A 22,250-nucleotide genomic window follows, 5' to 3' on the forward strand; every position below is an offset into this window, starting at 1 on the left:
TTTTGATAGCTGGGTATCAGGGCACCATCCCCTTCACCACATTTGCTTATGCACCCGTTTGTCTTCAGTGATCTTATCAGGGAGGTGAGCACACATGATAAAATTTTTTGTTCTTTGATGCCTGATAACTGATCCCTTCGGCACCTAGTGTGATCACCCAGGCTGGTGGCTTCTTCCATGTGGGCTTTGTTGCTTCTGAAACACTTTCTCTTATAGATGCGTTTCTGTGGATTTGTTTCTCCAAAGCACCCAGACTAACACAATAGGACAGGGTAGAACCGGCCCTGTGGGTTTCTAACAGTGTCACTCTTTACAGGAGTAGAAAGCCTGTTCTCCCTGTTGCGTTTCTCAGTTGGAATGGATTTGAAGTTAATGGGTGCTCGCACTTTGTATCCTCAATCTCAAGGCCAAAGGCCTCAGGGACCCTGACCGACAGGTCAACAGGCAGATTAATGCCCAGCCGTGGGTAAACCTTTAAACTTTGTACACCCGCCAGAGCAGAAGTCTCAGGCAGGGCATCTCACTCAGAAGACATTTTGCTCCTTAAAGACCTGAAAAGGGAGGCCGCACTTCGGAGCACATAGTCATCTTTGGAAGAGTTCCCCTTCTGTTAGCCTAGATCCAGCGACCCAGAACCTTTTCCCTACCTGGAAGTGGACGTGGGCAGTGCCAGCCCTTGTCGCGGCTCCGGCGCGCCGCCTGGTGGCCTAATGAGTGAATCGCACAGGCTCGGGGAGGGAGGCTGCCATGGGAAGCGAGTTGGTCATCACCACCTCTTCTGAAATGGATTTGCAGGACGGGACTGACTTTAGAGCTCTCCAGCCACTGATTTTGAGGGGCTTCCTGATTCAATGTCCAACTTTCCCATGCATATATTGCGATGGAGAATATTGGCTTGGGTGAGACACACCTTAGTCCTCAAGGCAACACCCTTGCTTTGCTAGACTGTAAAGAGGTCTTGTGTAGCTTACTTACCTAGTGCAATGACTCTCTAGACCTCTTGACTGCTGCTTCCACGAGCAACGATTGTGGATCCAAGCAAGAGAAAGCCGTTTTCTCCGTGTATCATGAGGGCACCTATTGGCCCAGGGTGAGGGTTAGGGTCTTCCTTACACTGAGTCGCCATGCACAGTGAAGGCTGCCATCCTTGACCTTCACCAGCCAGGGCTTCAAGCCCTCCTCACTGCCAGCAAGCAAGGTCGTGTCATCTGCAGATCACAGGCTGCTAAGTAGCCTTCCTCCAGGCCAGAACGCCCTTGGACGCATCAATGGACCGCCAAAAGGGGAAACCAATCTCTCAGAGGAAGAAAGGCCAGAGCGCTCCTCCAAGGCAAGGCTGGGGAGACTTCGTTTCACATACTTGGGACGTTTTACCAGGAGAGACCAGTCCCTGGAGTCGGACAACATGCTTGGTCAGTGAAAGAGAGGCAGGCCCTTGACGGGGTGGAGGGACACTCTGGCTGTAGCCATGGGCTCAGGCACAGGAACAATGGGTGCAGGTCGGTGCGGTGTTTCCCACTGCTGGGCGTGCATAGGGTCCCTTTGGGTCGGTGCCAACTGGATGGCAACTAACAGAGGCTTTGGGGGAACCACTTCCTGCAACCACCTGGGGGTGCTGAAGGGCCTATGAATGACCGTACTTCTCGCCTTTGGGGACATGCTCTGGATAACCCGTTCGTTGGGGTCTGGTCACACGGATCTCGGGGTGTGGGCACATGGAGGCGCAGTGGGTTAAGGGCTTGGCTGCCAGTGATTCCAATCCACCACTACTCCTTGGTGACGATTTTAGCCATGGAGACCGTGTGGGGCAGTTCTACCCAGTCCTTCGGGGTCACCACAAGTGAGGAGCCCTTAGATGGCAATAGGTTTGGGTGGGGGGCTTGGTTTCTCTGTCTCTGTACTGTTGAGATTTGGGGCCAGACTGGGACATCAAAAACAGTCCCCCTTGGGGCAGGCCCCCCTCTAGTGGAGAAGTGGGGCTTGAGAGACATCAGCTTTCCTTGGCAGGCTGCCCAGGCGCTGGGCATCCCCTCTCCCCCTTGGAGATCCCGTGGGGGGAGGAAACTGCTCCAAGGTATTTTCAGCGGCTGGTTTTCCTCGAGTTGTTGGCTGGGTCTTACTTCCTCTGAGTGGACCCGAACCCCCTGGCTGCTGGTTAGCAGACCAGTGTGTTCATGGTTTTCACCCCTGTGCAGAGCACAGAGCCTTCGTCATTCCACCTTACAAGCCCAGCAAGGACTCAGAGCCTCAGAGCACACTCCCTCCCGGCACTTCCCCCCCACCCCGCCCCAGTCACGATTTATGCTAAATCCTTGTCTAACTGCCAATTCTTCGGCTCAGTGCTCCTGACAGGTCGTCAGAAATCTCCTATTTTCTACCTCGGGTGGGACCGAGCAGTCACTGAAGTCGCAGAGACAAATCACCTGGCTTTGGGGATGAGAGGTTGATCCTTCCTTCTTGGGGGGTTAGGGGGGCTGGCAGGGTGCAAAATTTTTCAGGTTGGCCTCGGGGTCACGTTGGATGAATTGGGACGGTGGAGCCGGGATGGCAAGGAAGGAACCAAACGCATGTCCTGGAGCAGCTGGAACGAAGTCCCACAGTCAGCCTGCTTTCCATCCCCTCATCTGCTCTGACGCTGCAGGGACAGTGACTTCTTTACCAGGGTTCTTCTAGCCAAGGTCTCAAACGCCTATCAAAGGGCCTCCCCCCCCCCTCCCCCCACATGGGTCTGGTAAGAAGGTGGGGTGGGGGGAAGATACTGATAGGATTCACCTGTGAGTCATCCTGCTGTGTAAAAGCAGGCGGAGGGATAGCATTGCTAGTAAGAGCCAGGAGTGGACACAAGCTCCCTGCAAGGGAACCTGGAGCCACATGAGAGCTGCAGCATCAGAGGAGCTGCGGCAGAACCAGGAGCCAGAGCATGGGGCAGGGAAACCAATCCGCAGAGCAAGGAAAGCGGAGCGCTTCTGTGCAGGAGACTGGCTTGCGGAGGGGGTGTGTCCCTCTGGGCACTTAATTCAGGAAGCTGGACTGCGGGCTGACCCACGGAAGTGGAGCTGAGTGCCTCCTGGCTGAGGCTTCGTGGAGTGGGGTATCTCTGGGTATCTGCTGACCCACAGAGCTTGAGTTGAGGCTGACAGCGGAGTGGTATGCCCCTGTGGTAGTTACATAATCTGCTGTCAACTTGCGAAGGGGTGGGGTCTAGCCTGTCAATCAGTTCGCAGCTTGATAATGTTTTGGAGGTGCCACAGAGATAAATAGCTCACTGGAGGCCAGGTACATACTTTGTCTTCCTGCCGACAAGCCACATGGAGGCCCCTGATGGAGCCAGAGCCCTGGAGCTGGAGGAGCCACATGAACCACACCAGTGCTGAGATGCTTCCACTGCCACTGCATCCACAAGACTTTCCACCCACCGGCCTGGGATCTTCATTGCATGTGCTGAGTCTGAAGAGGAAATTACAGACTGGCATGGGACCCATGGGCTAATATCGGACTGATGACTTGATCCGGACTGGGCTGATTTCTTAATATACAATTACTGTTTGATACAATGTTCTCTATTACACGCGAGTATCTCTGGAAGTTTCTCTAGTCAACAGGACTAACACAGCCCTTTGGGCATGTTAGCAAACCTGACACTTAGTCACGTCCTTGAGCAGCTCTCATTGCCGCTCCAACTTGTCAACCGCCTTGATAAACCCTTCATTCTTTTTTCTTTCCTGTGAGCACCCCCCCCCATGTAGCCATTGCAATGAAAGGCAGAGATCAAATACAGAAGGAAAATAAACCAACACCAAGCTCATTACCATCCAGTAAATGTTGACTCACAGCAACCTAGCCCCTGTGAGTTTGCAAGACTTGCAAGGAGTAGAAAGCCCCATCTTTCTGTGACAGAGAAGCTGGTGGTTTTGAACTGTTGACCTTGCAGTTAGCAGCCCAACACAATCACTGGGGCACCAAAGCTCCTTAGAGAAGTCAAATAGAGGATATTAAGGCAGAAGCCAAGGGGGTGGCCGGGCCATGCTTCCTCTGAAGGTTCTAAGAGTGATGGGGGATGCGGTGTACTGTCTTCACCTCTCCCCTAGCTTTGGGGGGCTGCTGGCAGACCTTGTAGCCCCCTGGCTTCTGCTGTCAGATGGAGTTCTTCTAAGGACCTCAGGGGGACAGCTGGACTCCTGTGGTGGAATTCCCACTCTCCACAAGTGGGAGACGGTAGAACCATCCAAAATGGTTGCAGCTGTACATTGACAGGGAGCCGCCAGAGGTCCAAGCGGGATTTAGAAGGGGACGTACGTAGAACAAGAGATATCACTGCTGATGGCAGATGGATCCTGGCTCAAAGCAGAGAATGCCAGAAAGATGCTTATTTGTATTTCATTGACTCTGAAAGGCATTCGGCCGTGTAGACCATAATAAACTGGATAGCTCTGAGGAAATGGGAATTTCAGACACTTCATCGCACTCATTCAGAACGTGGACTGAGGCAGTTGAGTGAACACAGGGGAATATGGCATGGTTTAAAATCAGGCGAGCTATCAGGGTTGTATCTTCTCACCATACGTGGTCAATACGTCTGCTGAGCAGATGAGAGAAAATGGATTATGTGATGAATGTGGTATTAGGATGGGAGGAAGGCTTACTAACAACCTGTGACAGGCAAATGACCAACCTTGCTGGCTGAAAGCGAGGCGGACTCGAGGCCCTTGCTGATGGAGATCAAGGATTGCAGCCTTCAGTGTGGATGACACCTCAGTGTACGGAAGACCCAAATCCCCACGACTGGACCACTAACATGATCGATGGAGAAGAGAGTAAGGATTTTGTCTGGCTTTGCCCCACAATCGGAGCAGCAGTGGAGAGATCAGGACATACTGCATTAGGTGCATCCACTGCACAGGCCTCCCGAGTACTGAAGAACACGTTCTCCACTGCATCACATGCACGTGGAAGTTGAATGCTAAGGAAGACCGAAGAATCAATGCATGTACATTTAGGAGCTGGAGAAGAACAGTGAAAGCACCAGGGAGAGGAGCTACGGTGTCCTGGCGGCTAACTCCTGGCGCTGTGGACCACAAGGCCAGCTGTTCAAGGCCCTGAGCTGCTCTGGGGGAGCAAGATGAGCCTTTTGAACCTTGGAATTTATTCTTCACCTGAAAGCAACATTTAAAACTAGAAAGTGCCAGGGACTGCTGGAAGGATAACCCGACCTGTCTCAGAAGTACGGCCAGAGTGTTCCTTAGAGACGAGGATGGCAAGAGTTGGTCTTACGTTCTACTTTGGACATGTTGTCAGGAGAGACCAGTCCCTGGAGAGGTGGAGGGGCAGCGAGGAAGAGGAAGGGCCTCCATGAGCTGCACTGACCCAGTGGCTCAGGTGAGGACGGCGCAGGCTCAGCCCGGGCAGTGCCTGTTGTGCAGGTCACTACAGGTCGGAGTGGATTGGTAGCTAACGAGGTGGGAGGTCCAGGTTTGATTCCTGTCCAGGGTACCTCTGAATCCACCTGCCAGCCAGTGGAGGGTCTTATGGCAGCACGGTGCGGCTGGATGGCATGAAGATCCAACAGCTTCAGCCCTGGAGACGTGACGGTTGAGCCCTTGGATGTTATCCAGAGGCCGGGGGCTGAAATGCAGCCAGCTGTCCCACAGGGGAAAGACCTGGCAGCCTGCTCCGTAGATGGCAGCAGACCTCACCCACCCCCAGCAGTGCTGCTGGCCCTCGGGCTGCCCGAGTCGGATGCTGACAGCAGGTTTCCGTGGACTTGCCCTGCTAGCAGGGACTAGTTAGAATGTCCTGGAGACCTACGTCGGAAACAGCAGCCCACAAAAAGGGTGCCACAGCCCAAGCCCACTGTGCACGGGTCACCTGATAAGGGCACTGGCCTCACTGCAGGAAGGCCTCAGGTTGGACCATTCCACCTGCCAAGATGCTCTTCCCAAATATAACGCGTGTGGGGGGGGGATGGGGAAAGGATGGGAAGTGTTTAGACGTGGTGTCTTCAGGGGAGTCAATCTTTTAACCTCTGAAAGCTGTGCGACCCTGCCTTCCTGATGGTCCCTTGCGCGTGGGCGGGACTTAGAACTTGCTTCTGACCAATGGGCTCTCACCGTTGGGATCATCCCCCATAAGCAAACCCGAGGACCACGAGGAGGCTGGCACAGGACCAGGTGTCCCGTTCTTCACAAGGTCGCCCCACGCTGAGGCTGGCCGGGCACCTGGAGTGGTGACGAGCCCATAGACTTGCTTGCGCAGCCCAGCTGAGGTCCACGTCATGACCTCTGCCACGGGAAGTACTCAGCTCTCAGAAGCACCAGCAGGGCCGCTGCTAGCCGGCGTGGGGCACAGGGCTGCCACCAGGGCCACACAGAGACAGTCTCAAGGTCACAACGTCTATTTATTCCCGCCTGTCACACTCCTCCCCACAAGCTTCCTGGAGTGTGGGTACGGGCCCACGGTGGCTGCTGTCCTATTGGTCACCCAAAACACACCTCCCGAGCAGGCTCCCCGGAGGGCAGCCAGGCGGCCTGGCTCTCTGCCGTCCTCGCTCCCTGGAGGCGGCTCAGGGGCTCGACCCTCTAGGCCCAGGTGACACACCTGTCAGCCCAGGGTCTGTCCACCGACTGACCGGAACGGTGACCCTGATGCCAGCCTCCAGGACGGGACGACGAGGAGACCGGTGAGTGTACCCTGAAGCGTAACTGGAAGAGATGTCACAGAATGTGGTCTTGGGTGCTCCTCAGGGGATGGAGGGGGGCAGACGACTAAAAAATGTCCTCGTTCGCACAAAGACTCCGGGGCAGTGGCTGGCAGTGAGCTTCTCGGTCCCAAGGCCCAGGAGTGGGCAGGGTGGGGGCGGCCTAGCTGCCGAGCCGTGCCCCTCAGCAGCCCGCGGCGGAGCCTCAACCCTCGGCACCCCCCTCCCCCTCCTAGCCCTGGGACTCCGAAAAACACCGAAGTGCCTAGGCTTCCTAGGGGCTAGGGGTGGGAAGAGGGGCTGTTGGGTGCTGGTTGGCGGTCCCAGCTGGCTGGCTCTTTCTCCAGAAGGATATGGGGGCTGGGAGAGTGGACAGAGAGCGGGTGAGGGGGAACACAGAACCCCGTCGGAACATGCAAGTCCAGCTGTTTGTCTGTTCTCGCGGACAGTCCCACTGGAGAGAAGGGGGGCGCGCTGGCGGCGTCCAGGCTGCGAAGGGCAGGCACGGTCCCGCAGGGCTGCTGTGGACAGAAGGCATGGGCGTGGTTATGTCTCGTGGAAGCCACCTTCCTGGCTCATCCACGGGAAGGAGCGTGAGCACCTGCACCTTCCAGAAAGTGGGAGGGAGGGAGGCGGTGACCTGGAGGTGTGCGAGCACCCAGAGGCACTGCGGAAGAAAGGCCTGGCGAGTCCTCTGTCACTAAGAATGCCCACACCCCCACCCAGCTCTTTATTTAGCATACTGAAGCCCCGTATGGTACATGAACTACGGGTCAAGGAAATGGTTAACACAGGACTGAGAAACGAAAAACTCAGAAACACACCCTACGATGGCCAGGAATGGGATGTGTGGCTAACTCACTGCCTTCATGCACACCTGTCTCCTTTGCCCCCGGGGCCAGACCATTTTAAATAGAGATTCTACAGGGGAACGCTGGTCAAAAGTGGGTTGGCGAACAGAATAGGATGTCAAATTCTTGCCAAATCCAGACATTCTGGAGCCAAGGAGGCCGGATAAGCCCCAGAAATTGGTACTCTAAGCTCATCTTAGAACCTTAAGCCAAACACACCCCCTGAAATCCTCTTAAAACCCGAGAGCAGTCCCTGGTTACTGTGGAAGGCCTGTCTCACACGAGCGGCTTTGTGAACAACTCTCGCAGGACTGAGACCGGCCACTCAGGAGGGCAGACAAGCTGCCGGGGCGCCCTGAGTTTGTGTGGGGGGAGGAGGGGGGAAGCTTCCGGAGAGGAGGCTCGTGGTGCTGGGCGCGGCTGGCATGCTGGAAGCGATGCCACCGGGATTTCAAACAGACGTCGGGTCGCCCAGCACAGACCGGTTTCCGTGGAGCTGCCGGGCTCAGACGGGCTGTGGGATTATTCTCAACAACCAGGAGACCCCAGGGAGCCTGACTCGACTGACTCAAACAGGGCGCGCTGCAGGGCAGCAGCCCCCCAACTTCTTTGCTTGGCGTCTGCGCCTGCATCTGGGCCACCAGGGCCCGGGACTGTGTCTGCTGGTGGCCAAGGTTCTGACGCTACTGTGCGGGTCCTCGGGGCTGAGGGTTACCGATGGACACAGAACCGGTCTGTTACGTTGAGAGAATGTAAGAGTAAGTTAAAATCAAAGGCTGGAAGGGGGTAAAATTCCAGAAGTGGAACGTTGGCCGCTCAGAGGAACTAGTAAGGCCGCTGGCTCCGTTTTGCCCTTTACAAACGTTTCCGAGAAAGCGCAGGGAGCAAAGAGCCCGGGAGAGCGCGCGCGCGCACGTCGATGGGCGCTGCGCGTGCATGTCAATGGGCACTATGCATGCACAGGTGCACGCACATCGATGGGCGCTATGCATGCACACGCACGCGCACATAGACGGGCGCTGCGCGTGCACGTCAATGGGCGCTATGCATGCACAGGTGCGCGCACGTCAATGGGCGATATGCATGCACAGGCACACGTGCGCGCACGGTGACAGAGACTGACCAGCCCCTGCCGCGGCACGAAGCGTCTGGGGAACCGAGGGCAGGGCCTCGCCCGACATGGAGGGGCTGGTACCTCCCCGAGTGCGTCGACCCCGGGCCGGCTCCGCCAGAGGGCAGGGGCAGGCGGGCACTCACCGCGTCACTCCTGCTGCTCGTCGTTGCTGGCACTGGGGGTCCGACTGCGGACCTGGTTCCGGCGGAGCTGCTCTATCAGCTCGGGGTTCTGCTGCTGCATATGCTGCGCAAACTGCTGGCCACTGGGGAACGGGACGCGGGTTGGCGCTGTTCCCTGCTCCTCCCCTCTCACCCACTGCAAATGCCCCACACCTGGTCCCCCGTCAACAACCAGCAGGCCACTGGTAGGTAACCTGGTGCTGGGCTAACAGGTCACAGACCACCGAGTCAGGCCCGACGCCAAAGGCAACATGATTCCCCCAAACCCCAACCTCTGGGATCACAGCCCCACAACCCAGCAGGCAATGTAATCATGTAGTGCCCCCCACCTTCTCCCCTCCTAGGGTCTCCTGCCTCAACACTGCCACTGCCCTGCGGCCTTGTCTTTACCACCTAACAGGGTGGTGTGTTCCTGTGCACAGCAGCCCAGGACCCTCCCCTTGCCCCCCACCTCTACCCCGCTCAGCGGGCTACTCACGCCTGGATGAGGCTGGCCAGGTCATTCTGAGAGGGGCTGGTGCCAGAGGTGCCCAGGGGGTTGTGGCTGCCGGAGATCACCCCAGACATGCTGCAAAGGGGTCATGGGTCAGTGGTTGCCCCCTGCCCCGGTGGTCTCATCAGGGGTGAGGCTGTCCCCAGGGCATCTGTCCCAAGATCAATCCCTACCTCATCCCAGTCACCAGGACAAATTCCCAAAGGGTCAGACAGGCCTGACCAGGCAACCCACCCCAGCAGCCCCCACCCCTCTCCTGCCGGCTGTGTGTGCTTCACAATGTGGGCAGCGTCCTAGGGCATCAGGAAGTCAGGTGATCAAGGGACAATCTCTCAGGGTCAGTGGAAGCCCCTAGCCCAGGGGTCCTCACCAGAGGGTGATGTCTAGGGGCATTTGTGTTTTAACTTGGGGGTGCCGCTGTAATGGAGTGGGTGGTGGCCAGGGATCCTAGCCGACATCCCACAAGTTCTTGGGGTGTTGAGAGTGGACACTTACAGCTGCTGGACCTGAGGGTTGTTCATGAGGTTTGAAGCCTGGGGGGAAGAAGAAGGGTTTATCAGGAAAGCTGTGCGTCAGCTCTGGATGCCCGTCCTCGCTCTGAATCACCACTCGGCCGTTTTCAGGAGGGACTCCGGGTGCCACCGCTTCCTCATTGCGACTTGGCTTTCACCAGTGCAGTGTAGTGTTAGTGCAGTGTAGTGTTAGTGCAGTGTAGTGTTAGTGCAGTGTAGTGTTTGGGTTCTTTGAAGCCCTCGTCTACGTTAGGGCTATTCGGCGGATCTCCCCGGTTCCCAGCTATCAGTAAACGGCAGTCGGATGATGCGCTTAGGGAGGAGTCGCAGCGCACATGCGTGCTGCTGAGCTCGGCTCTGCACCTACAGCTGCACAGGGGCGCGGCCAGCGTGTGCGCGGTGGGTGTGGCCACGCGGTGGGTGTGGCCATGCGCTAACAAAGCGTTATTTACAAACACTAAGTGGGCCACCGACCTAATTGGGTCAAATCCAATGCTCTGTGTGAGGCCTGGCCACAAATCCTTGGGACTGCTTCCTGAAGGTCACAACTCGGGGCCCTGCTATGGAAGGCGGTCCCATGGTACCTGAGAGTGCAGGCCCGGCCCACAGTTACAACCCAAGCTGGGGGGGTGGGGGTGGGGGGTGCTGCTTCAACACCCCACAGGGCACAGGATGGCCAGCCCGCTCCAATGTTGGCAGGGCAGAGGGAGAGCAGTTTTGTTAAACATGTGGGGGAAAAAGTTGGGTTCAAATTCCTACCTCACACCAATCTCTACCTCACACTAAAAATAAAGTAAAAGCGGGACTCTCTGGCTTCCATGACCCTTCCCCTCCCTCTCACCTATTTGAGGTCAAAGCCCTTAACCCTGGGTCCTCACCCATGGCGATTCTGTTCCCAGGAGACCCTGAGTGATGTCTGGGAACGTTTTTCCAACTATCCAGTGGGGAATTCTACTGCATCAAGGGCACGGAGCCCAAGGGATGCTGCCAGCACCTCACAGAACACAGGATGCCTGCCCGGGAGGATGCGGTCCTGTGTCACCAGCACTGGAAGACGGCACAACAGGCTCAGTTCTAGACAGAGCAGTCACGTGACCGTCTGACGTGCTGTGGTGTAAGGGGGGGACATAGGGCGTGTGTGTGTGCGCATATGCACGCATGAGCGAGCACTGCGTGGGTACAGGGTGTGGACATGTGTGTGCATGGGCTGTAGGCTATGTGTGGTGTGGCACATGTCAGTATGGAGTGTGTTCGAGGGCTGTGTGGGTGGGTATGTGAGGCAGCATGCGTTTGTTCAGAAACTGGCCCATGTCAAAGGTCCCCCATCTGTGTAAATGTGTGAAAGGTGTGTGTGGGGGTGACCCATGTTGAAGGTGTCCAACCCCATCTGTGTAAGTGTGTACGGTATGTGTGAGGGGCACACACGTGTGTGGGGGGCATCCTTACCATGCTCATGAAGCCTGGGTTGTTAAGCAGGCCGGCGATGTCAAAGGTGCCCCCCGTCTGTGTGGGCAAGAACAAGCAGCGCCTGGTTAGCGGCCCTGGACAGCAAAGCTGGCCACTCGCTTGCCCACCAGAGAGGTACCCAGGCCCCTCACCGGGCTGGGTGCCTCCCTCAGCTTCAGCTCCGCGATCTTGAGGTTTGACTTGTAGCTCTCATTGTCCGGATCCAGCTCCAGGGCCTTCTTGTAGTGGGTCACAGCCTCTGCGTGCTTGTTCAGGCTGGACAAGGCCAGGCTGTGGGGATGCCAGTGGGGTAGGGCCTGACACTCAGGAAACACTTGGGATCCCCCTCCCACTGCCAAGGCAGAAACAGGCTGGGGATTTGGGTGGGGGGCTGAGATATGGGCAGAGCTGGGGAATTTGCGAAAGGGGCTAAGACACGGGCTGGACCAGGGCACCCTCCCTACTTCCCAACTGTCCAGCCCCCTCTTTCCTCACTGGGTGGACAGAGTCTGGAGTGCAGGAGAGCACCTGAGAGGCATTTGGGGGGAGCTGGTACAGGGGCATGGGGCCCAGCGTGTGCTCACCCCATGCGGCCGTAGGCTTTGCTGTAGGACGGGTCTATGCAGATGGCACGCTCACAGTCCTGCACGGCCCCCGCGTAGTTCCCCAGTTTGCTGTAGGCTGCGGCTCTGCAAGGACAGTGCAGGGTAGCTCCTCAGCGGGGCGCTGAGGGAAGCTTTGAAGGAAGGGCATGACCCTCAGCCACAGGGACTTCACGGCCCAGCAGGGTCACCTAGGGTCCAGACTAAGACAATGAAAAGTCTGGAGACCTACGTCTCAGCATCAGCCAGTGAACAGGGAACCCTGGGGATCCTGTCCCACAGAGAACACACCCCTCATGGAGCCCATAGACCCCAAGACCCAGGCTCCCCACTAACTGTGCCTCCGCCCCACCGTGCTCTGCTCGGAGGCGCTGAGGATCCTGAGTCGGGAGCCCACTGCAGGACGCCCAGCATACCCTGAGCCTGGGCGGGTCTCCAGGGTCTTTGGACTACACGGTAAGCAGGAGCCCTGGTGGCATGGCGGGTTACGTGATGGACGGCTAACCCTGAGGACAGTGGTTCAAACCTACCAGTTGCCCTGAGGGAGAAAGATGAGGCTGGCTGCTCCCACCTTAGTGGCAAGTAGTCGGACCCGAATTTTAGCAAGGGGTTTGGAAGGCTCCATGGAGGAACTGGGAAGGCCGGGGGTGAGTCTACGCAGACTGGCCTGCGGTGAAGATGCCAGCCAGGAACCCGAGAGGCTGTGCTCCGACCACGCGGGGCACTGTGGGAAGCCAGCCCGGGAACAGCTCCACTTCAATGCATCCCGTGCCCAGCTGCTCTGTGAAAACACGCCTCTCCTGGCACCCCTGCCCGCCCGAGCCACACCTGTTGCAGAAATAGACGGCGTTGGCAGGGTTGAGCTCGATGGCCTTCCCGTAGAAATGGATGGCAGCTTCGAAGTTTTCCACTTTCATCTGCTCGTTGCCTGCAGGGAGAAGGAAACCGTGAAGGCAGCCGCTGGCCCCAGATCTGCCCTGCAGCCCTGGCCCGGCACAGCGCAGCCAAGTTTGGAATTGTGGTAAGCACTCCCTGGGAGCCCCAAGAACCCGGCAGCCTGCCGCTGATGCCAAGTCATGGAGACGGCACAGGGCAGGGTTCCACTGTGCCCACGCACCCGAGACGGTTCACCCTCGCCTTTCTCCCTCAGAGCTGCCGCCACATGGCTGGACAGTCACCACTGAACCCACAGCACCACTTCCGAGGAAGAATGGTGGCCACCCCCTGCCCCCGCCCTGTGTGGTCCCCACAAGAAGGAAATCCCAGCCACAACACCAGCAGGCAGCTGCCCACTGGTTTCCAGGGCGGTACCCCCCCCCCAACACACACACCATTCCCCCCACCCCACGGATGGCACCAAGGCGCCCTGCTCACCTTCTGTCTTGAGACGCTCTGCCTCCGCTGAGTCCTCCTCGGAAGGTGGGGTCCGCTCCTCGGGGATTCGCAGGCCAGGTGGCACCTCCTGGCCCGGGGGCTGAAGCAGGCATTATGAGAGGCAGTGGGCTGACCACCCCCAAGTCCCCCAACCTTGAGCTAACAGAGGCCCCCGCAAGGGCAGCCCTGCACTAAAGGAGAGACCAGGCTCAGTGGCCCGGCTCCTGGAAGAGGCCCAGGTCTGGTGGTAAACCCGGCCTGTCTCAGGGGCACAGGGCTGTAGGCCCCCAAGCTCACCTTGCCCGAAGCAGCTGCTTCGAATATTTCTGGTAACGTCTGAGGCAGCGCCAGCCGGTGGTCGTCCAAGGACACGCCAAATGCAGTCTCCAGGCACTGGATCGCCACTGGAGGGGACAGTGTTGTTCCTGTCGTTGGGTCCCACCCCCACCCCCACCCCCGCTGGCCATGGTCCCCGAGGGCACGAGGAGGGTCCCTAGCTGTTCCCCTCAGGCTGGGCCCTAGACGTCCTCAGGAGCACCTGCTTCCAAGGGAACCCCTCTCCTCCCCACAACATAGCCCAGCAGGCAGGGGCCCCAGGGTCCTGGTGGCGTCCCAGAGCTGAGTAGGGAAGTGGGTGTGTGTCTGGTGGTGGCATTCTGGTTGGAGGAGGGAAGGAAGGTGTGCAGGAGGGCACTCCCACAACCCCCCTCACCATGCCCGCAGTGGGCAGGCGCCAGGGGATCGAGGGCCAAGGGGCCCAGCCCAGAGTCAGAATGAGGGAGGGGGGGGAGGGCTGAGGGGAGGAGAGAGCTCACCCTCCAGGCTCTCCTGGGCGTCTGAGGAGAGCCCGCCGTGCCGGAGCTGGCCATGCAGGAAGTGGATGATGGCATAGGCCAGGCGTTTCCTGTTGTCCATGCTGAACGGGGGAGGGGGGTCAAGATCTACAAGCCAGAACCAAGGACTGAGTGTTGTGGAGTCCACTCCGGCCCAGCAGCCCTAGGGACAGGACAGAGCTGGCCCAGAGGGTTCTCTCAGGCCCCCAGGTCTCTGTCCCGAGGAACTGCTGGGTGGGCTCACACCACTGGGCTGAAAGGCCATGAGGACCAGGAGCCCAGGAGCCGGACGGACACAGCACAAGTGATGCAAACACAGGCACCTTGCTGCTCAGTGCCCAGGGCCACGTGCTGCCCACTGGCCTGGCGCTCCTGCCCCTCTCCAGTCTGGGCCTCCCTCCCAGGAGGGCACTGAGCTTCTTCCTCACTGAGCACAAAGGGGACCCCGCCCCTTTCTCAGGCAGCTGCTATTTAACTCACTGAGACCCCAAGCACTGCCTGGCCCTGCACCATCCCCAGCAACAACCAGGATTCTGACAGTGGGGAGCCAGGGGCTGACCACGGACCAAGCCCCTTTCCGTTGTTCACACCACGTAAGGAGCCAGCCAGCTTTTCCTTTGTGTTTTGGCTGCTTCCTGACGGTGAGTCCTTAATATTGAAGGAAGAGGAAGCCAGAAACACACAACTCTCCAGGAACCAAGTCTTCACAGCCGGCGCCTCTCACAGGGCAAGTGACTTCCTACTACAGACACCTAGGTCCCCACACCTTCCTTAGCACCGCTGTCTGCCGTTCACTCTTCTCCTGCAGGGACTGTCACCATGTGACAGCTTGTTTCTCGCTTGCCGGACACGCCCTCTGAGCTGCTCTCAGATCCACACGCTGCTGCTCTCTTGGATGCGTGCTAGAAGGTTTGCCTACTGAGCCATTAGAGACTGTTTAACACAATGGCCCTCGCTCTCTTGATCCTGATATTGGGATGGCGCCTGTCGCTCTGCTGCCCATTGTCTTTTTCTTCCGCAGTCTCATGCATTGCTCCGCAGGGCACGCTCGGTGGCAGGGCTGATCCCACAAACTGAGGATTCAAGAGCTGGGTTCTTCTAGATAAGCAGATCAAGCCCAGGTGTGGGAAGGGGGAGGGGGGAAGAAGAGTAAGGCAAGACAGCCAATCAGAGCCCTACCACCACCCCACCCCCTGCCCAGAGGGAGGAGCCTGGAAGGAGGCACTCAGAGAGAAGCTTCACCGAGTTTGGCCAACAGGCCTTTGGTTTCTAGTTGCTCCCCGGGGCCAAGCATTGCATTTGCGTCCAGGACAGGGCTCGAGAGGGCTAGTGATGGGCCTTGGAGCCCGGGAGCTGCTGTGAGTGAGATGCTGGGCTGCTAGCCACAGGGTCTGTGGTTGGAACCCACCAGGTGCTCCAGGGGCAAAGATGAGGCTGTCAGCTCCCATAAAGGGGCAGCTGCCCCTATGATTTGGAATCAGCTCGAGTGGGGGTGAGGGGCATGAGTGGAAAGGAGAAAGCAGGCCCTGGCGCGCTGGGAGGACAGAGAACAAGGTCAGGGGCTGGTTGACACAGCCTCACCCTAAACAAAACAAAAACCTCACTGTAGTGGCATCGATTCTAACTCACACGGATCCTATCTACCGGGCAGGGCGGAACTGCCCCCTTTCCAAGACTGTAGATTTTGATGGGAGCAGAAAGCTCCATCTTTCTCCCGAGGTGCAGTTAGTGGTTTTGAACTGCTGACCTTGTAGTTAGCAGCCCAACCCATAACCACATGCCCCTAGGGACCCAACTCAATCTTCTCCCCTCAAATAATGCCTCTGTGGTCTCCCTCCCCTCAGCAGCAGTGAGATCTGGAGCTGCGCCCCCTCGTGGTGGGGGGGGGCATCCTGTGCACTGCGGGTGCTGAGCACCCCTCCCAGCCTCCACCTACTCAGTGCAACCCAAAGCAACCGTCTCCAGAGCAGTCCCAGCTCTCAGCCCCTCCCCCCAGGGCAGAGCAGTGCTCTGTGGGGTAGGGGTTTCCAATGAGCTTCTGGAAGCAGGCTGCTAGGCCTTTGTTCTGAGGCACCTTGGAATGGACTTGAACCTCCAACCTTTCTGCCCAGTTGCGCCACTTGCTGTCTGCACCCTGTAGGTACAGGGTGGATCACCTGGCCAAGCCACGGAGCTTTGGGCTCACAAAAGCCCCAACAGTGGGGACAACTGGGGGCTCCAAATCTGCAGGCCGGCCAGGCTATGTGTGACCCCTGACTTCTCCCCCCTTCCCCCCAATCAGTTGCAGAGTTGACTGATGTCACCCACGGGGTTTTCACTGGCACGTGTGAATCACCAGTCTTTCTTCCTTGTCCCGGGAGCCTGGATACCCTGTGGAAGCCCGTGCAGCACCCGAGCCTTAAGGACAGGCAGACAGTAGGTGTGCACACAGGGGGTGCAGTGGCTGAGAAACCCCCACCTTGGGCCAGTGAAAGACACCCCCCCAAACTGCCTGGGACCCAGGTGGGTGGGGGACAGACGCCAGCCCACTAGGGAGCTGCTGCCCAGCAGTCACACAGGACAGTGGGCCACAGTGGAGGCACCAGGCAGCCCTCACCACAATCACAGCCTGTCGCAGAGCCCTCAGGGACCCGCGCCCGCTCCACAGTGATCCCTTTGTGCAAAGCCACCCCCAGGCCCTGGCTTAAAGGGCAAAGACTGCAGAGGCCCGAGGCCTGGGGGCGGGAGGAGCCCCCAGGATCATGCCTCCCTGGGGCTGGAACCCTCCACCCCCAACCCCAATCTTTAGCACCAAACAAACCAACAGTCACGCCAGCGGCGGCTCACTCTCTGTTCTCTCCTGTTCTGGGACAGATTGATGGCTTCCTCGCCCAAAATGGGAAGGCCCACCCCGCTCTGCCCCCCCATCCAACCTGCCACCACCTGGCGTGCGTCTACCGAGCACTGGGCTCCAAGGGCAGATGACCAGGCCTTTCTTCCAAGGTGGCTGCGGGTAGGCTACAACTGCTGACTTCTGGGCAGCAGTAGCCCAGTGTGTGAGGTGTCCCCACCACGGGAGGGTGGATGCGGCACCCAGCCCCCCACCCTCTGGTCTGCAATCTCCCCAGCAACTGGCAGGAACACTCAGCAGGTAAAGCTTTTCAGCAGGACCACATAAGCGCGAGGGGCTCTGCACCCCCACCCCCGCTCCCGGTTTAAGGAGGGACAGGGTCCCCACGCCTGGCCCGTGGATTCCTACCCATAGCAACTCCACTGGACAGGGGAGAACTGCCCCGTGGGTTTAGAAAGCCTCATCTTTCTCCCGAGGAGCCACTGGTGGTTTCGAACAGCTGACCTTGTGGCTAGTGGTGCAACCTAGAGCTCCCTGACAACATCTGGCCCCTCTATTCCTTCCAAAGTCTAAGGAGCAATCCCTTGAGGGGCCACTGAAACAGAGACCCGAGACTGGGTTCTGTGGGTGCTCACCCAAATGCTGGAGGCTCGAGTGCACTTGCAGGCGCCTCGGAAGAAAGGCCTGGCCATCGCAGACCCCCTGGCCCAGCCGAGTCGACGCAATGGTAACTGGCCTTAAGGGCCAGCCTGGCCAGGGCAGTGCTTTGTCCTGTCTGGAGCCAGTGGACCTCCTGGGAGGCTTGAAGTACCAACTTGGGCCTCACATCCCAAAGTGCTTCAGACTCTCCAGGTATCTTACGAAATTCTCCCTGTGGTTCTTCCAAGGGGTGAGTCAGTGTACTCTGGAAAGGGCCAGAGAGTAAATACTGGACGTGCTCTCGGCATCGAGGGCCCAGGCAAGGTCCCTGTTGCAAGGGCTCGGTCTGCCCTTGGTGTGAGAGCGGCAGGCAGAACTCCGGCAACGGGCCTGGCTGTGGTCCTCAGGCTCCTGACAGAAAACGGGCCATGCAAACCTCAGCCTCCTCGAGCCCGGGCCTGAAGAACTCGATGCCACTGGTGGCATAGTAGTTACGGTTCCGCGGGCTGATAGTGCAACACTAGCAGTTCGAAGCCATCAGCGGTTCTGCAGGCTGATAGTGCAACACTAGCAGTTCCCCTGGAGAAAGACCAGAAGGCTTTTTGCTCCAGTAGAGAGTTACTGTCGCAGAGACCCAAAGGGGTAACAGTTAGACCCTGTGCTAGAGGATTACTAAGAGCCGGCCTCAACTTGAGGACAGTGAGTGAGAGAGAGGGTGCCTGGGCTGGGCAGCGTGGGAGCAAACCGTGGGGCAGAACTCCAGTTCATAGAAGAGCCAGGCTTCCTGTAACTGGTCAGATAGAGACTGGTGGGACAAACACCCCTCAACCCCAAGACTTTGGTCCTAAGCCACCCTTCAGGTCTGCAACTAATCTCCCCCCGTGCGAGAATGACAAACCATTGCAGATCAAAAGGGCAGCGTTCATCCAAGGGCAGAGCGGGAGGGCAGGAGGGACAGAAGCAGAGACCCAGGGGGAACGTGAGGTGGGTGCTGGTCCACAGCGATGGATGAGCAGAAGAAACAGACCGTGTGTCAACAGCTGAAGGCTGGGCTGAGGATCTGTTCGGACACCCATCCCCTAGATCACCATACAACAAGAAAGCCCTGCTGGATTCAGCCCATGGGTGGTCATGTGCGAAGGCCTGGCCTGTGACTATCACAAGCCCAGGGTGTGACTGTCACAGGCCCCAGGCTCAGGGGTAGAACTCCCCACCACCCTGCCACCTTTGCATATGGGAGACCAGGGTTCGACTCCTTCAGTCTGCCCTTGGGGGCTCCTGCACTACCAGGATGCTGAACAGGTTCTAGCAGTTCCCAGATTAAGACAGACGAGGAAGAGAGTCCTGGCAATCCACTGCTGGAAACTAGCCCATGAAACCCCCATGGACTTCAGTGGTCCGATCCCATGGGCCATGGGGTGCCTATGGGTCAGACGTCACCTCAATTGTAGCTAACACAGGAGGAAGGGGTGCAAGGGGCCCGATGCCACCCAGTTAAGCTACAAACCAGAAGTTTTCAACCCCGGCAACATGAATCTAGAACCTAATTGCCAAAAGCATGTGTGTCTCCCCACAAACACAGGGCACGCGTGATTTGACAGGCCAGGCTGGTGAAGCATCCTCCTTTATGACCAGTGACTTGGGCAGTGGTGCCAACTGTGGCCGAGTCCTTGAGGGGAGCCGGGCAGGGGGCTAGACAGAGTATCCCTGGTGTCCTCCTACTTGAAGCTAAGAGCACCTCCCCCTCCCCGCAGTTGTGCCAACCACAAATGTCCCCAGTCACAGCCCAGTGGTCCCAGGAGAGGATGGCAAAAGAAGCCTTGCGTGACAACTATCTAGAGACTGGAGCAGCAGACAAAGCAAACTATCAAACAAAACCCAGAAACACGGCTCAGGCCTAAATGAGAGGTACAGACCTTGTTATTCAAAGACCTCTACAAGCTACCTCTAGAGAGCACCTCAGGAGAAAGAGGAGGCTGAAGCTACCTTACAGCTTTCTAGCCTCACCAAGCCACTGGGCAGTTGCACTGGGCTGCTGAGTCAGAAACCACCCAAAGGCGGAGTGAGTTTACAAGGCTCCGACCAATTGTGGTGCTGGCGGCGAATAGTCAAAGAACAAAGAGCTCTGTCATGGGAGAGGTTCGGCCAGAGTGCCCCTTAGAGGAAAGGATGGCAAAACTTCGGCTTACAAGCTTTAGACACGGTGTCAGGAGAGACCAGTCCCTGGAGAAGGACATCATGTTTGGTAAAGCAGAAGGGCAGCGAAGGAGGGGAAAGTTCTCAAGGAGCTGGATGGGCACCGCGGCTGTACCAATGGGCTCAGGCAGAAGAACAATTGGAAGGTGGCAATGTTTCCTTCTCTTGTGCACGGGGTCGCAATTGGTTGGAACAGACTAGATGACACCGAACAACAACAAGCCTCTGACCAGATGAACCTGAAAGGCATTTATTTACTCTTCCACTTCCTGTTTTAGAAATCGATTCCCAGGTGGTGCAAATGGCTAAGCACTCTAACTACAAACCAAAAGGTTGGCAGTGCAAATCCATCCTGGGGCGTGGTGGAAGAAAAGCCTGGCGAACTGTTCCGGTTAAGATCACAGATGAGGAAAAAGTCAATGGAATAAAGTTCTACTCAGCCACACACGGGGTTGTGGAGGGGTGGCGCAGGGATCAACTTGAAACCAACGGACTTTCCTTCTTTGTGCCCCCCCAGGGGGGCTGAAGGGATTTGCCCAGGTTTGCAACTGAGCTGCTCATCAAGTGCTACATTTAGCTCCCAAGTTCATCGCAGGAGGCCAAGACCCTGAAGGTGAAACTAAAACCGCAAGCCCACAGCTCATCTTTCTCCCTCAGAGCGACTGGTGGGTTTGAACCTCAGAACTTGACGTTGTAGCCTGACACTTAACCCACTGCATCACCAGGGCTTCTGAAAACGTGCGGTAAGACCTAACCATCGTGAACTCTGTCAGTTTTGCCTTCCCACAGCAGCTTGCCTGCTTGATAAGAGGCTGGGACCTATCAGTATTCCATGGTGGAAGGGTTTCCGCTGAGCTTCTGGACTCACACAGACTAGGAAGAAAGGACCGGCGACCTACTTCCAGAAATCAGCCAAGGGCAGCGCTATGAAACGCAACAAAATAGTGTCCCATACAGCGATGAAAGGAGGCCGCTGGGTTGAAAGGGACACAAAACACAATGGGTTGGCGCGGGGCACCTACTGCGTAGGGAGTACAGTCAGGGCAGCCTTTCCTTCTGTTGTTCGCGGGTGGCCGTGAGCCCGCCCCACCCCGCGCCTCCGTCCCTGGGCAGGGATGGGCATGCCCGTTTTACAGAAGGGAAACTGAGGTTCCCAGAGACCCCGAGCCTTGTCCAGGCCCTCGGCGCGCGAGTGGTGGCACTGAGGCTGGAGCCCCGTCTTTACTGTCCACCGAGGGGGTCCCCTGATTCAAATGGACCGTGTTTCCGGGCAGGAACGAGAACGACCAGCAAAGGAACACTCAGCTAACGCCCATCGCCCGCACCAAGGGCCTGAGAACCATCATTTTTAGGCTCGGGGGCCGGGGGAGCGACCAGGCTACAGGTGGGGCCGCCCGGCCTCAGTTTCCCAGCTGCGCCGCCAACTCAGCCCTCGCGGGCCGCAGCGACACCAATCGCCCATCGCTCTCTCGCTCCAGACCCCGGAAGCCCGGGGGGCGCCCCAGGAACCTCGCCCCGAGGGCTCCGGCCCCACCTGGTTCGGCGCGGAGCCCCCCACTCACCTCTCAGGCTGTCGAGCCCCGACCCGCCGACGGCTGCGCCTGCGCACCGCGGCGCTACCCGGTTCCGCCCCTCGGCTGCGACGCCTGCGCGGAAGGCGCCGACTTCCGGCGGCCTTCATCCTGCGCAGGCGCGCTAGCTCTCGAGCAGGTCGTGGACGGAAGTGACGCGTTTAGGGGCGGGCTCAAGCTGGTCGTTAGGACAACTGACCTCTCTGACCGTACGGGGACGTAGTTCACAGCTTGCCCTTTAGAGCCGGGGTAGAGCGCTGCATTGTGGGATCACGGGGCGGGAGGGGTGGCGGGAAGGGGTGGCGGGGAGGGGCGGGGTGGGAGAGGGGGGGGCGGAGGGAGGGACTCCTATGGTAGGGCCAGTGGACCACATGGTGCCCAGCCGGCCACGTGGTGCAGCAGCGTTAGGGCCGCTGACGGCTCTGCACGTCCCAGGCGCTGGATGCATGGGGAGACTGTTTTCCGCTATTTGTGTTTATTTATAGTGTCTGCACCGTCCACTGGCGCAGCCACAAACACATTCTTTCATCCATTGAGCACGCAAGATGTAAAGGAATATAGAGATACTTGTATTCATTCCACAAACATTCAGTGGCAGCTGACTATAAAAAACGAGCCAAGTGCAGGCTGTGATTTGTCTTGCGGGGAGACTGTAAAATTCATAAACTGCTGTTCATGAGGTTTTCTGTGGCTAACCTTTCAGAGGGAATCTGTCCCTTCAGTCTTCCTAATCTGCTTTAGTCTGGGAGCTCGACTGAAACCTTCCATCATGGTGACTCGGCCGGTAGATGTGATTTTAATAGCATAGCTCCCGGCTCCACATCAACACACAAGGCAAACAGACAGATAACGTACTGCATTGGGCCAGTCTGATGCCAGAGACCTCTTCAGCGTGCCGAAGAGCAAAGGTCTC

At 58.0% G+C, this 22,250-nt stretch overlaps 1 protein-coding gene across 2 annotated transcripts; it reads right to left on the minus strand.

The window, feature by feature from the left end:
* Positions 1–6,375: 6,375 nt before the first annotated feature.
* SGTA (small glutamine rich tetratricopeptide repeat co-chaperone alpha) lies at positions 6,376–21,464 on the minus strand. 2 transcript variants are annotated; one of them, XM_075544778.1, is made up of 12 exons: positions 21,329–21,464; positions 14,084–14,209; positions 13,566–13,672; positions 13,269–13,368; positions 12,723–12,822; positions 11,877–11,981; positions 11,445–11,583; positions 11,293–11,349; positions 9,830–9,867; positions 9,320–9,409; positions 8,803–8,924; positions 6,376–7,212 (listed from the first exon to the last, which is right to left on the minus strand). In XM_075544778.1, exons 2-11 carry the CDS (start codon positions 14,181–14,183, stop codon positions 8,807–8,809), a joined length of 954 nt encoding a protein of 317 aa, XP_075400893.1. In that variant the 5' UTR covers positions 14,184–14,209; positions 21,329–21,464; the 3' UTR covers positions 6,376–7,212; positions 8,803–8,806. The 2 variants fall into 2 exon arrangements, with proteins under 2 accessions (XP_075400893.1, XP_075400888.1); XM_075544773.1 differs by having other exon boundaries at positions 6,376–7,215.
* Between the last annotated feature and the right edge of the window lie 786 nt (positions 21,465–22,250).

The sequence above is a fragment of the Tenrec ecaudatus genome, chromosome 1, assembly GCF_050624435.1.
Source record: "Tenrec ecaudatus isolate mTenEca1 chromosome 1, mTenEca1.hap1, whole genome shotgun sequence".
NCBI lineage: Eukaryota > Metazoa > Chordata > Mammalia > Afrosoricida > Tenrecidae > Tenrec > Tenrec ecaudatus.

Excerpts from the sequence above, each read along its gene's own strand:
- SGTA (XM_075544778.1), bottom strand. The coding sequence starts at position 14,183 with ATGGACAACAGGAAACGCCTGGCCTATGCCATCATCCACTTCCTGCAT. Across the intron at positions 13,673-14,083 it reads CGCCCAGGAGAGCCTGGAGG|TGGCGATCCAGTGCCTGGAG; the intron begins GTGAGCTCTCTC and ends TGTCCCCTCCAG. Across the intron at positions 12,823-13,268 it reads AGAGCGTCTCAAGACAGAAG|GCAACGAGCAGATGAAAGTG; the intron begins GTGAGCAGGGCG and ends TTCTCCCTGCAG.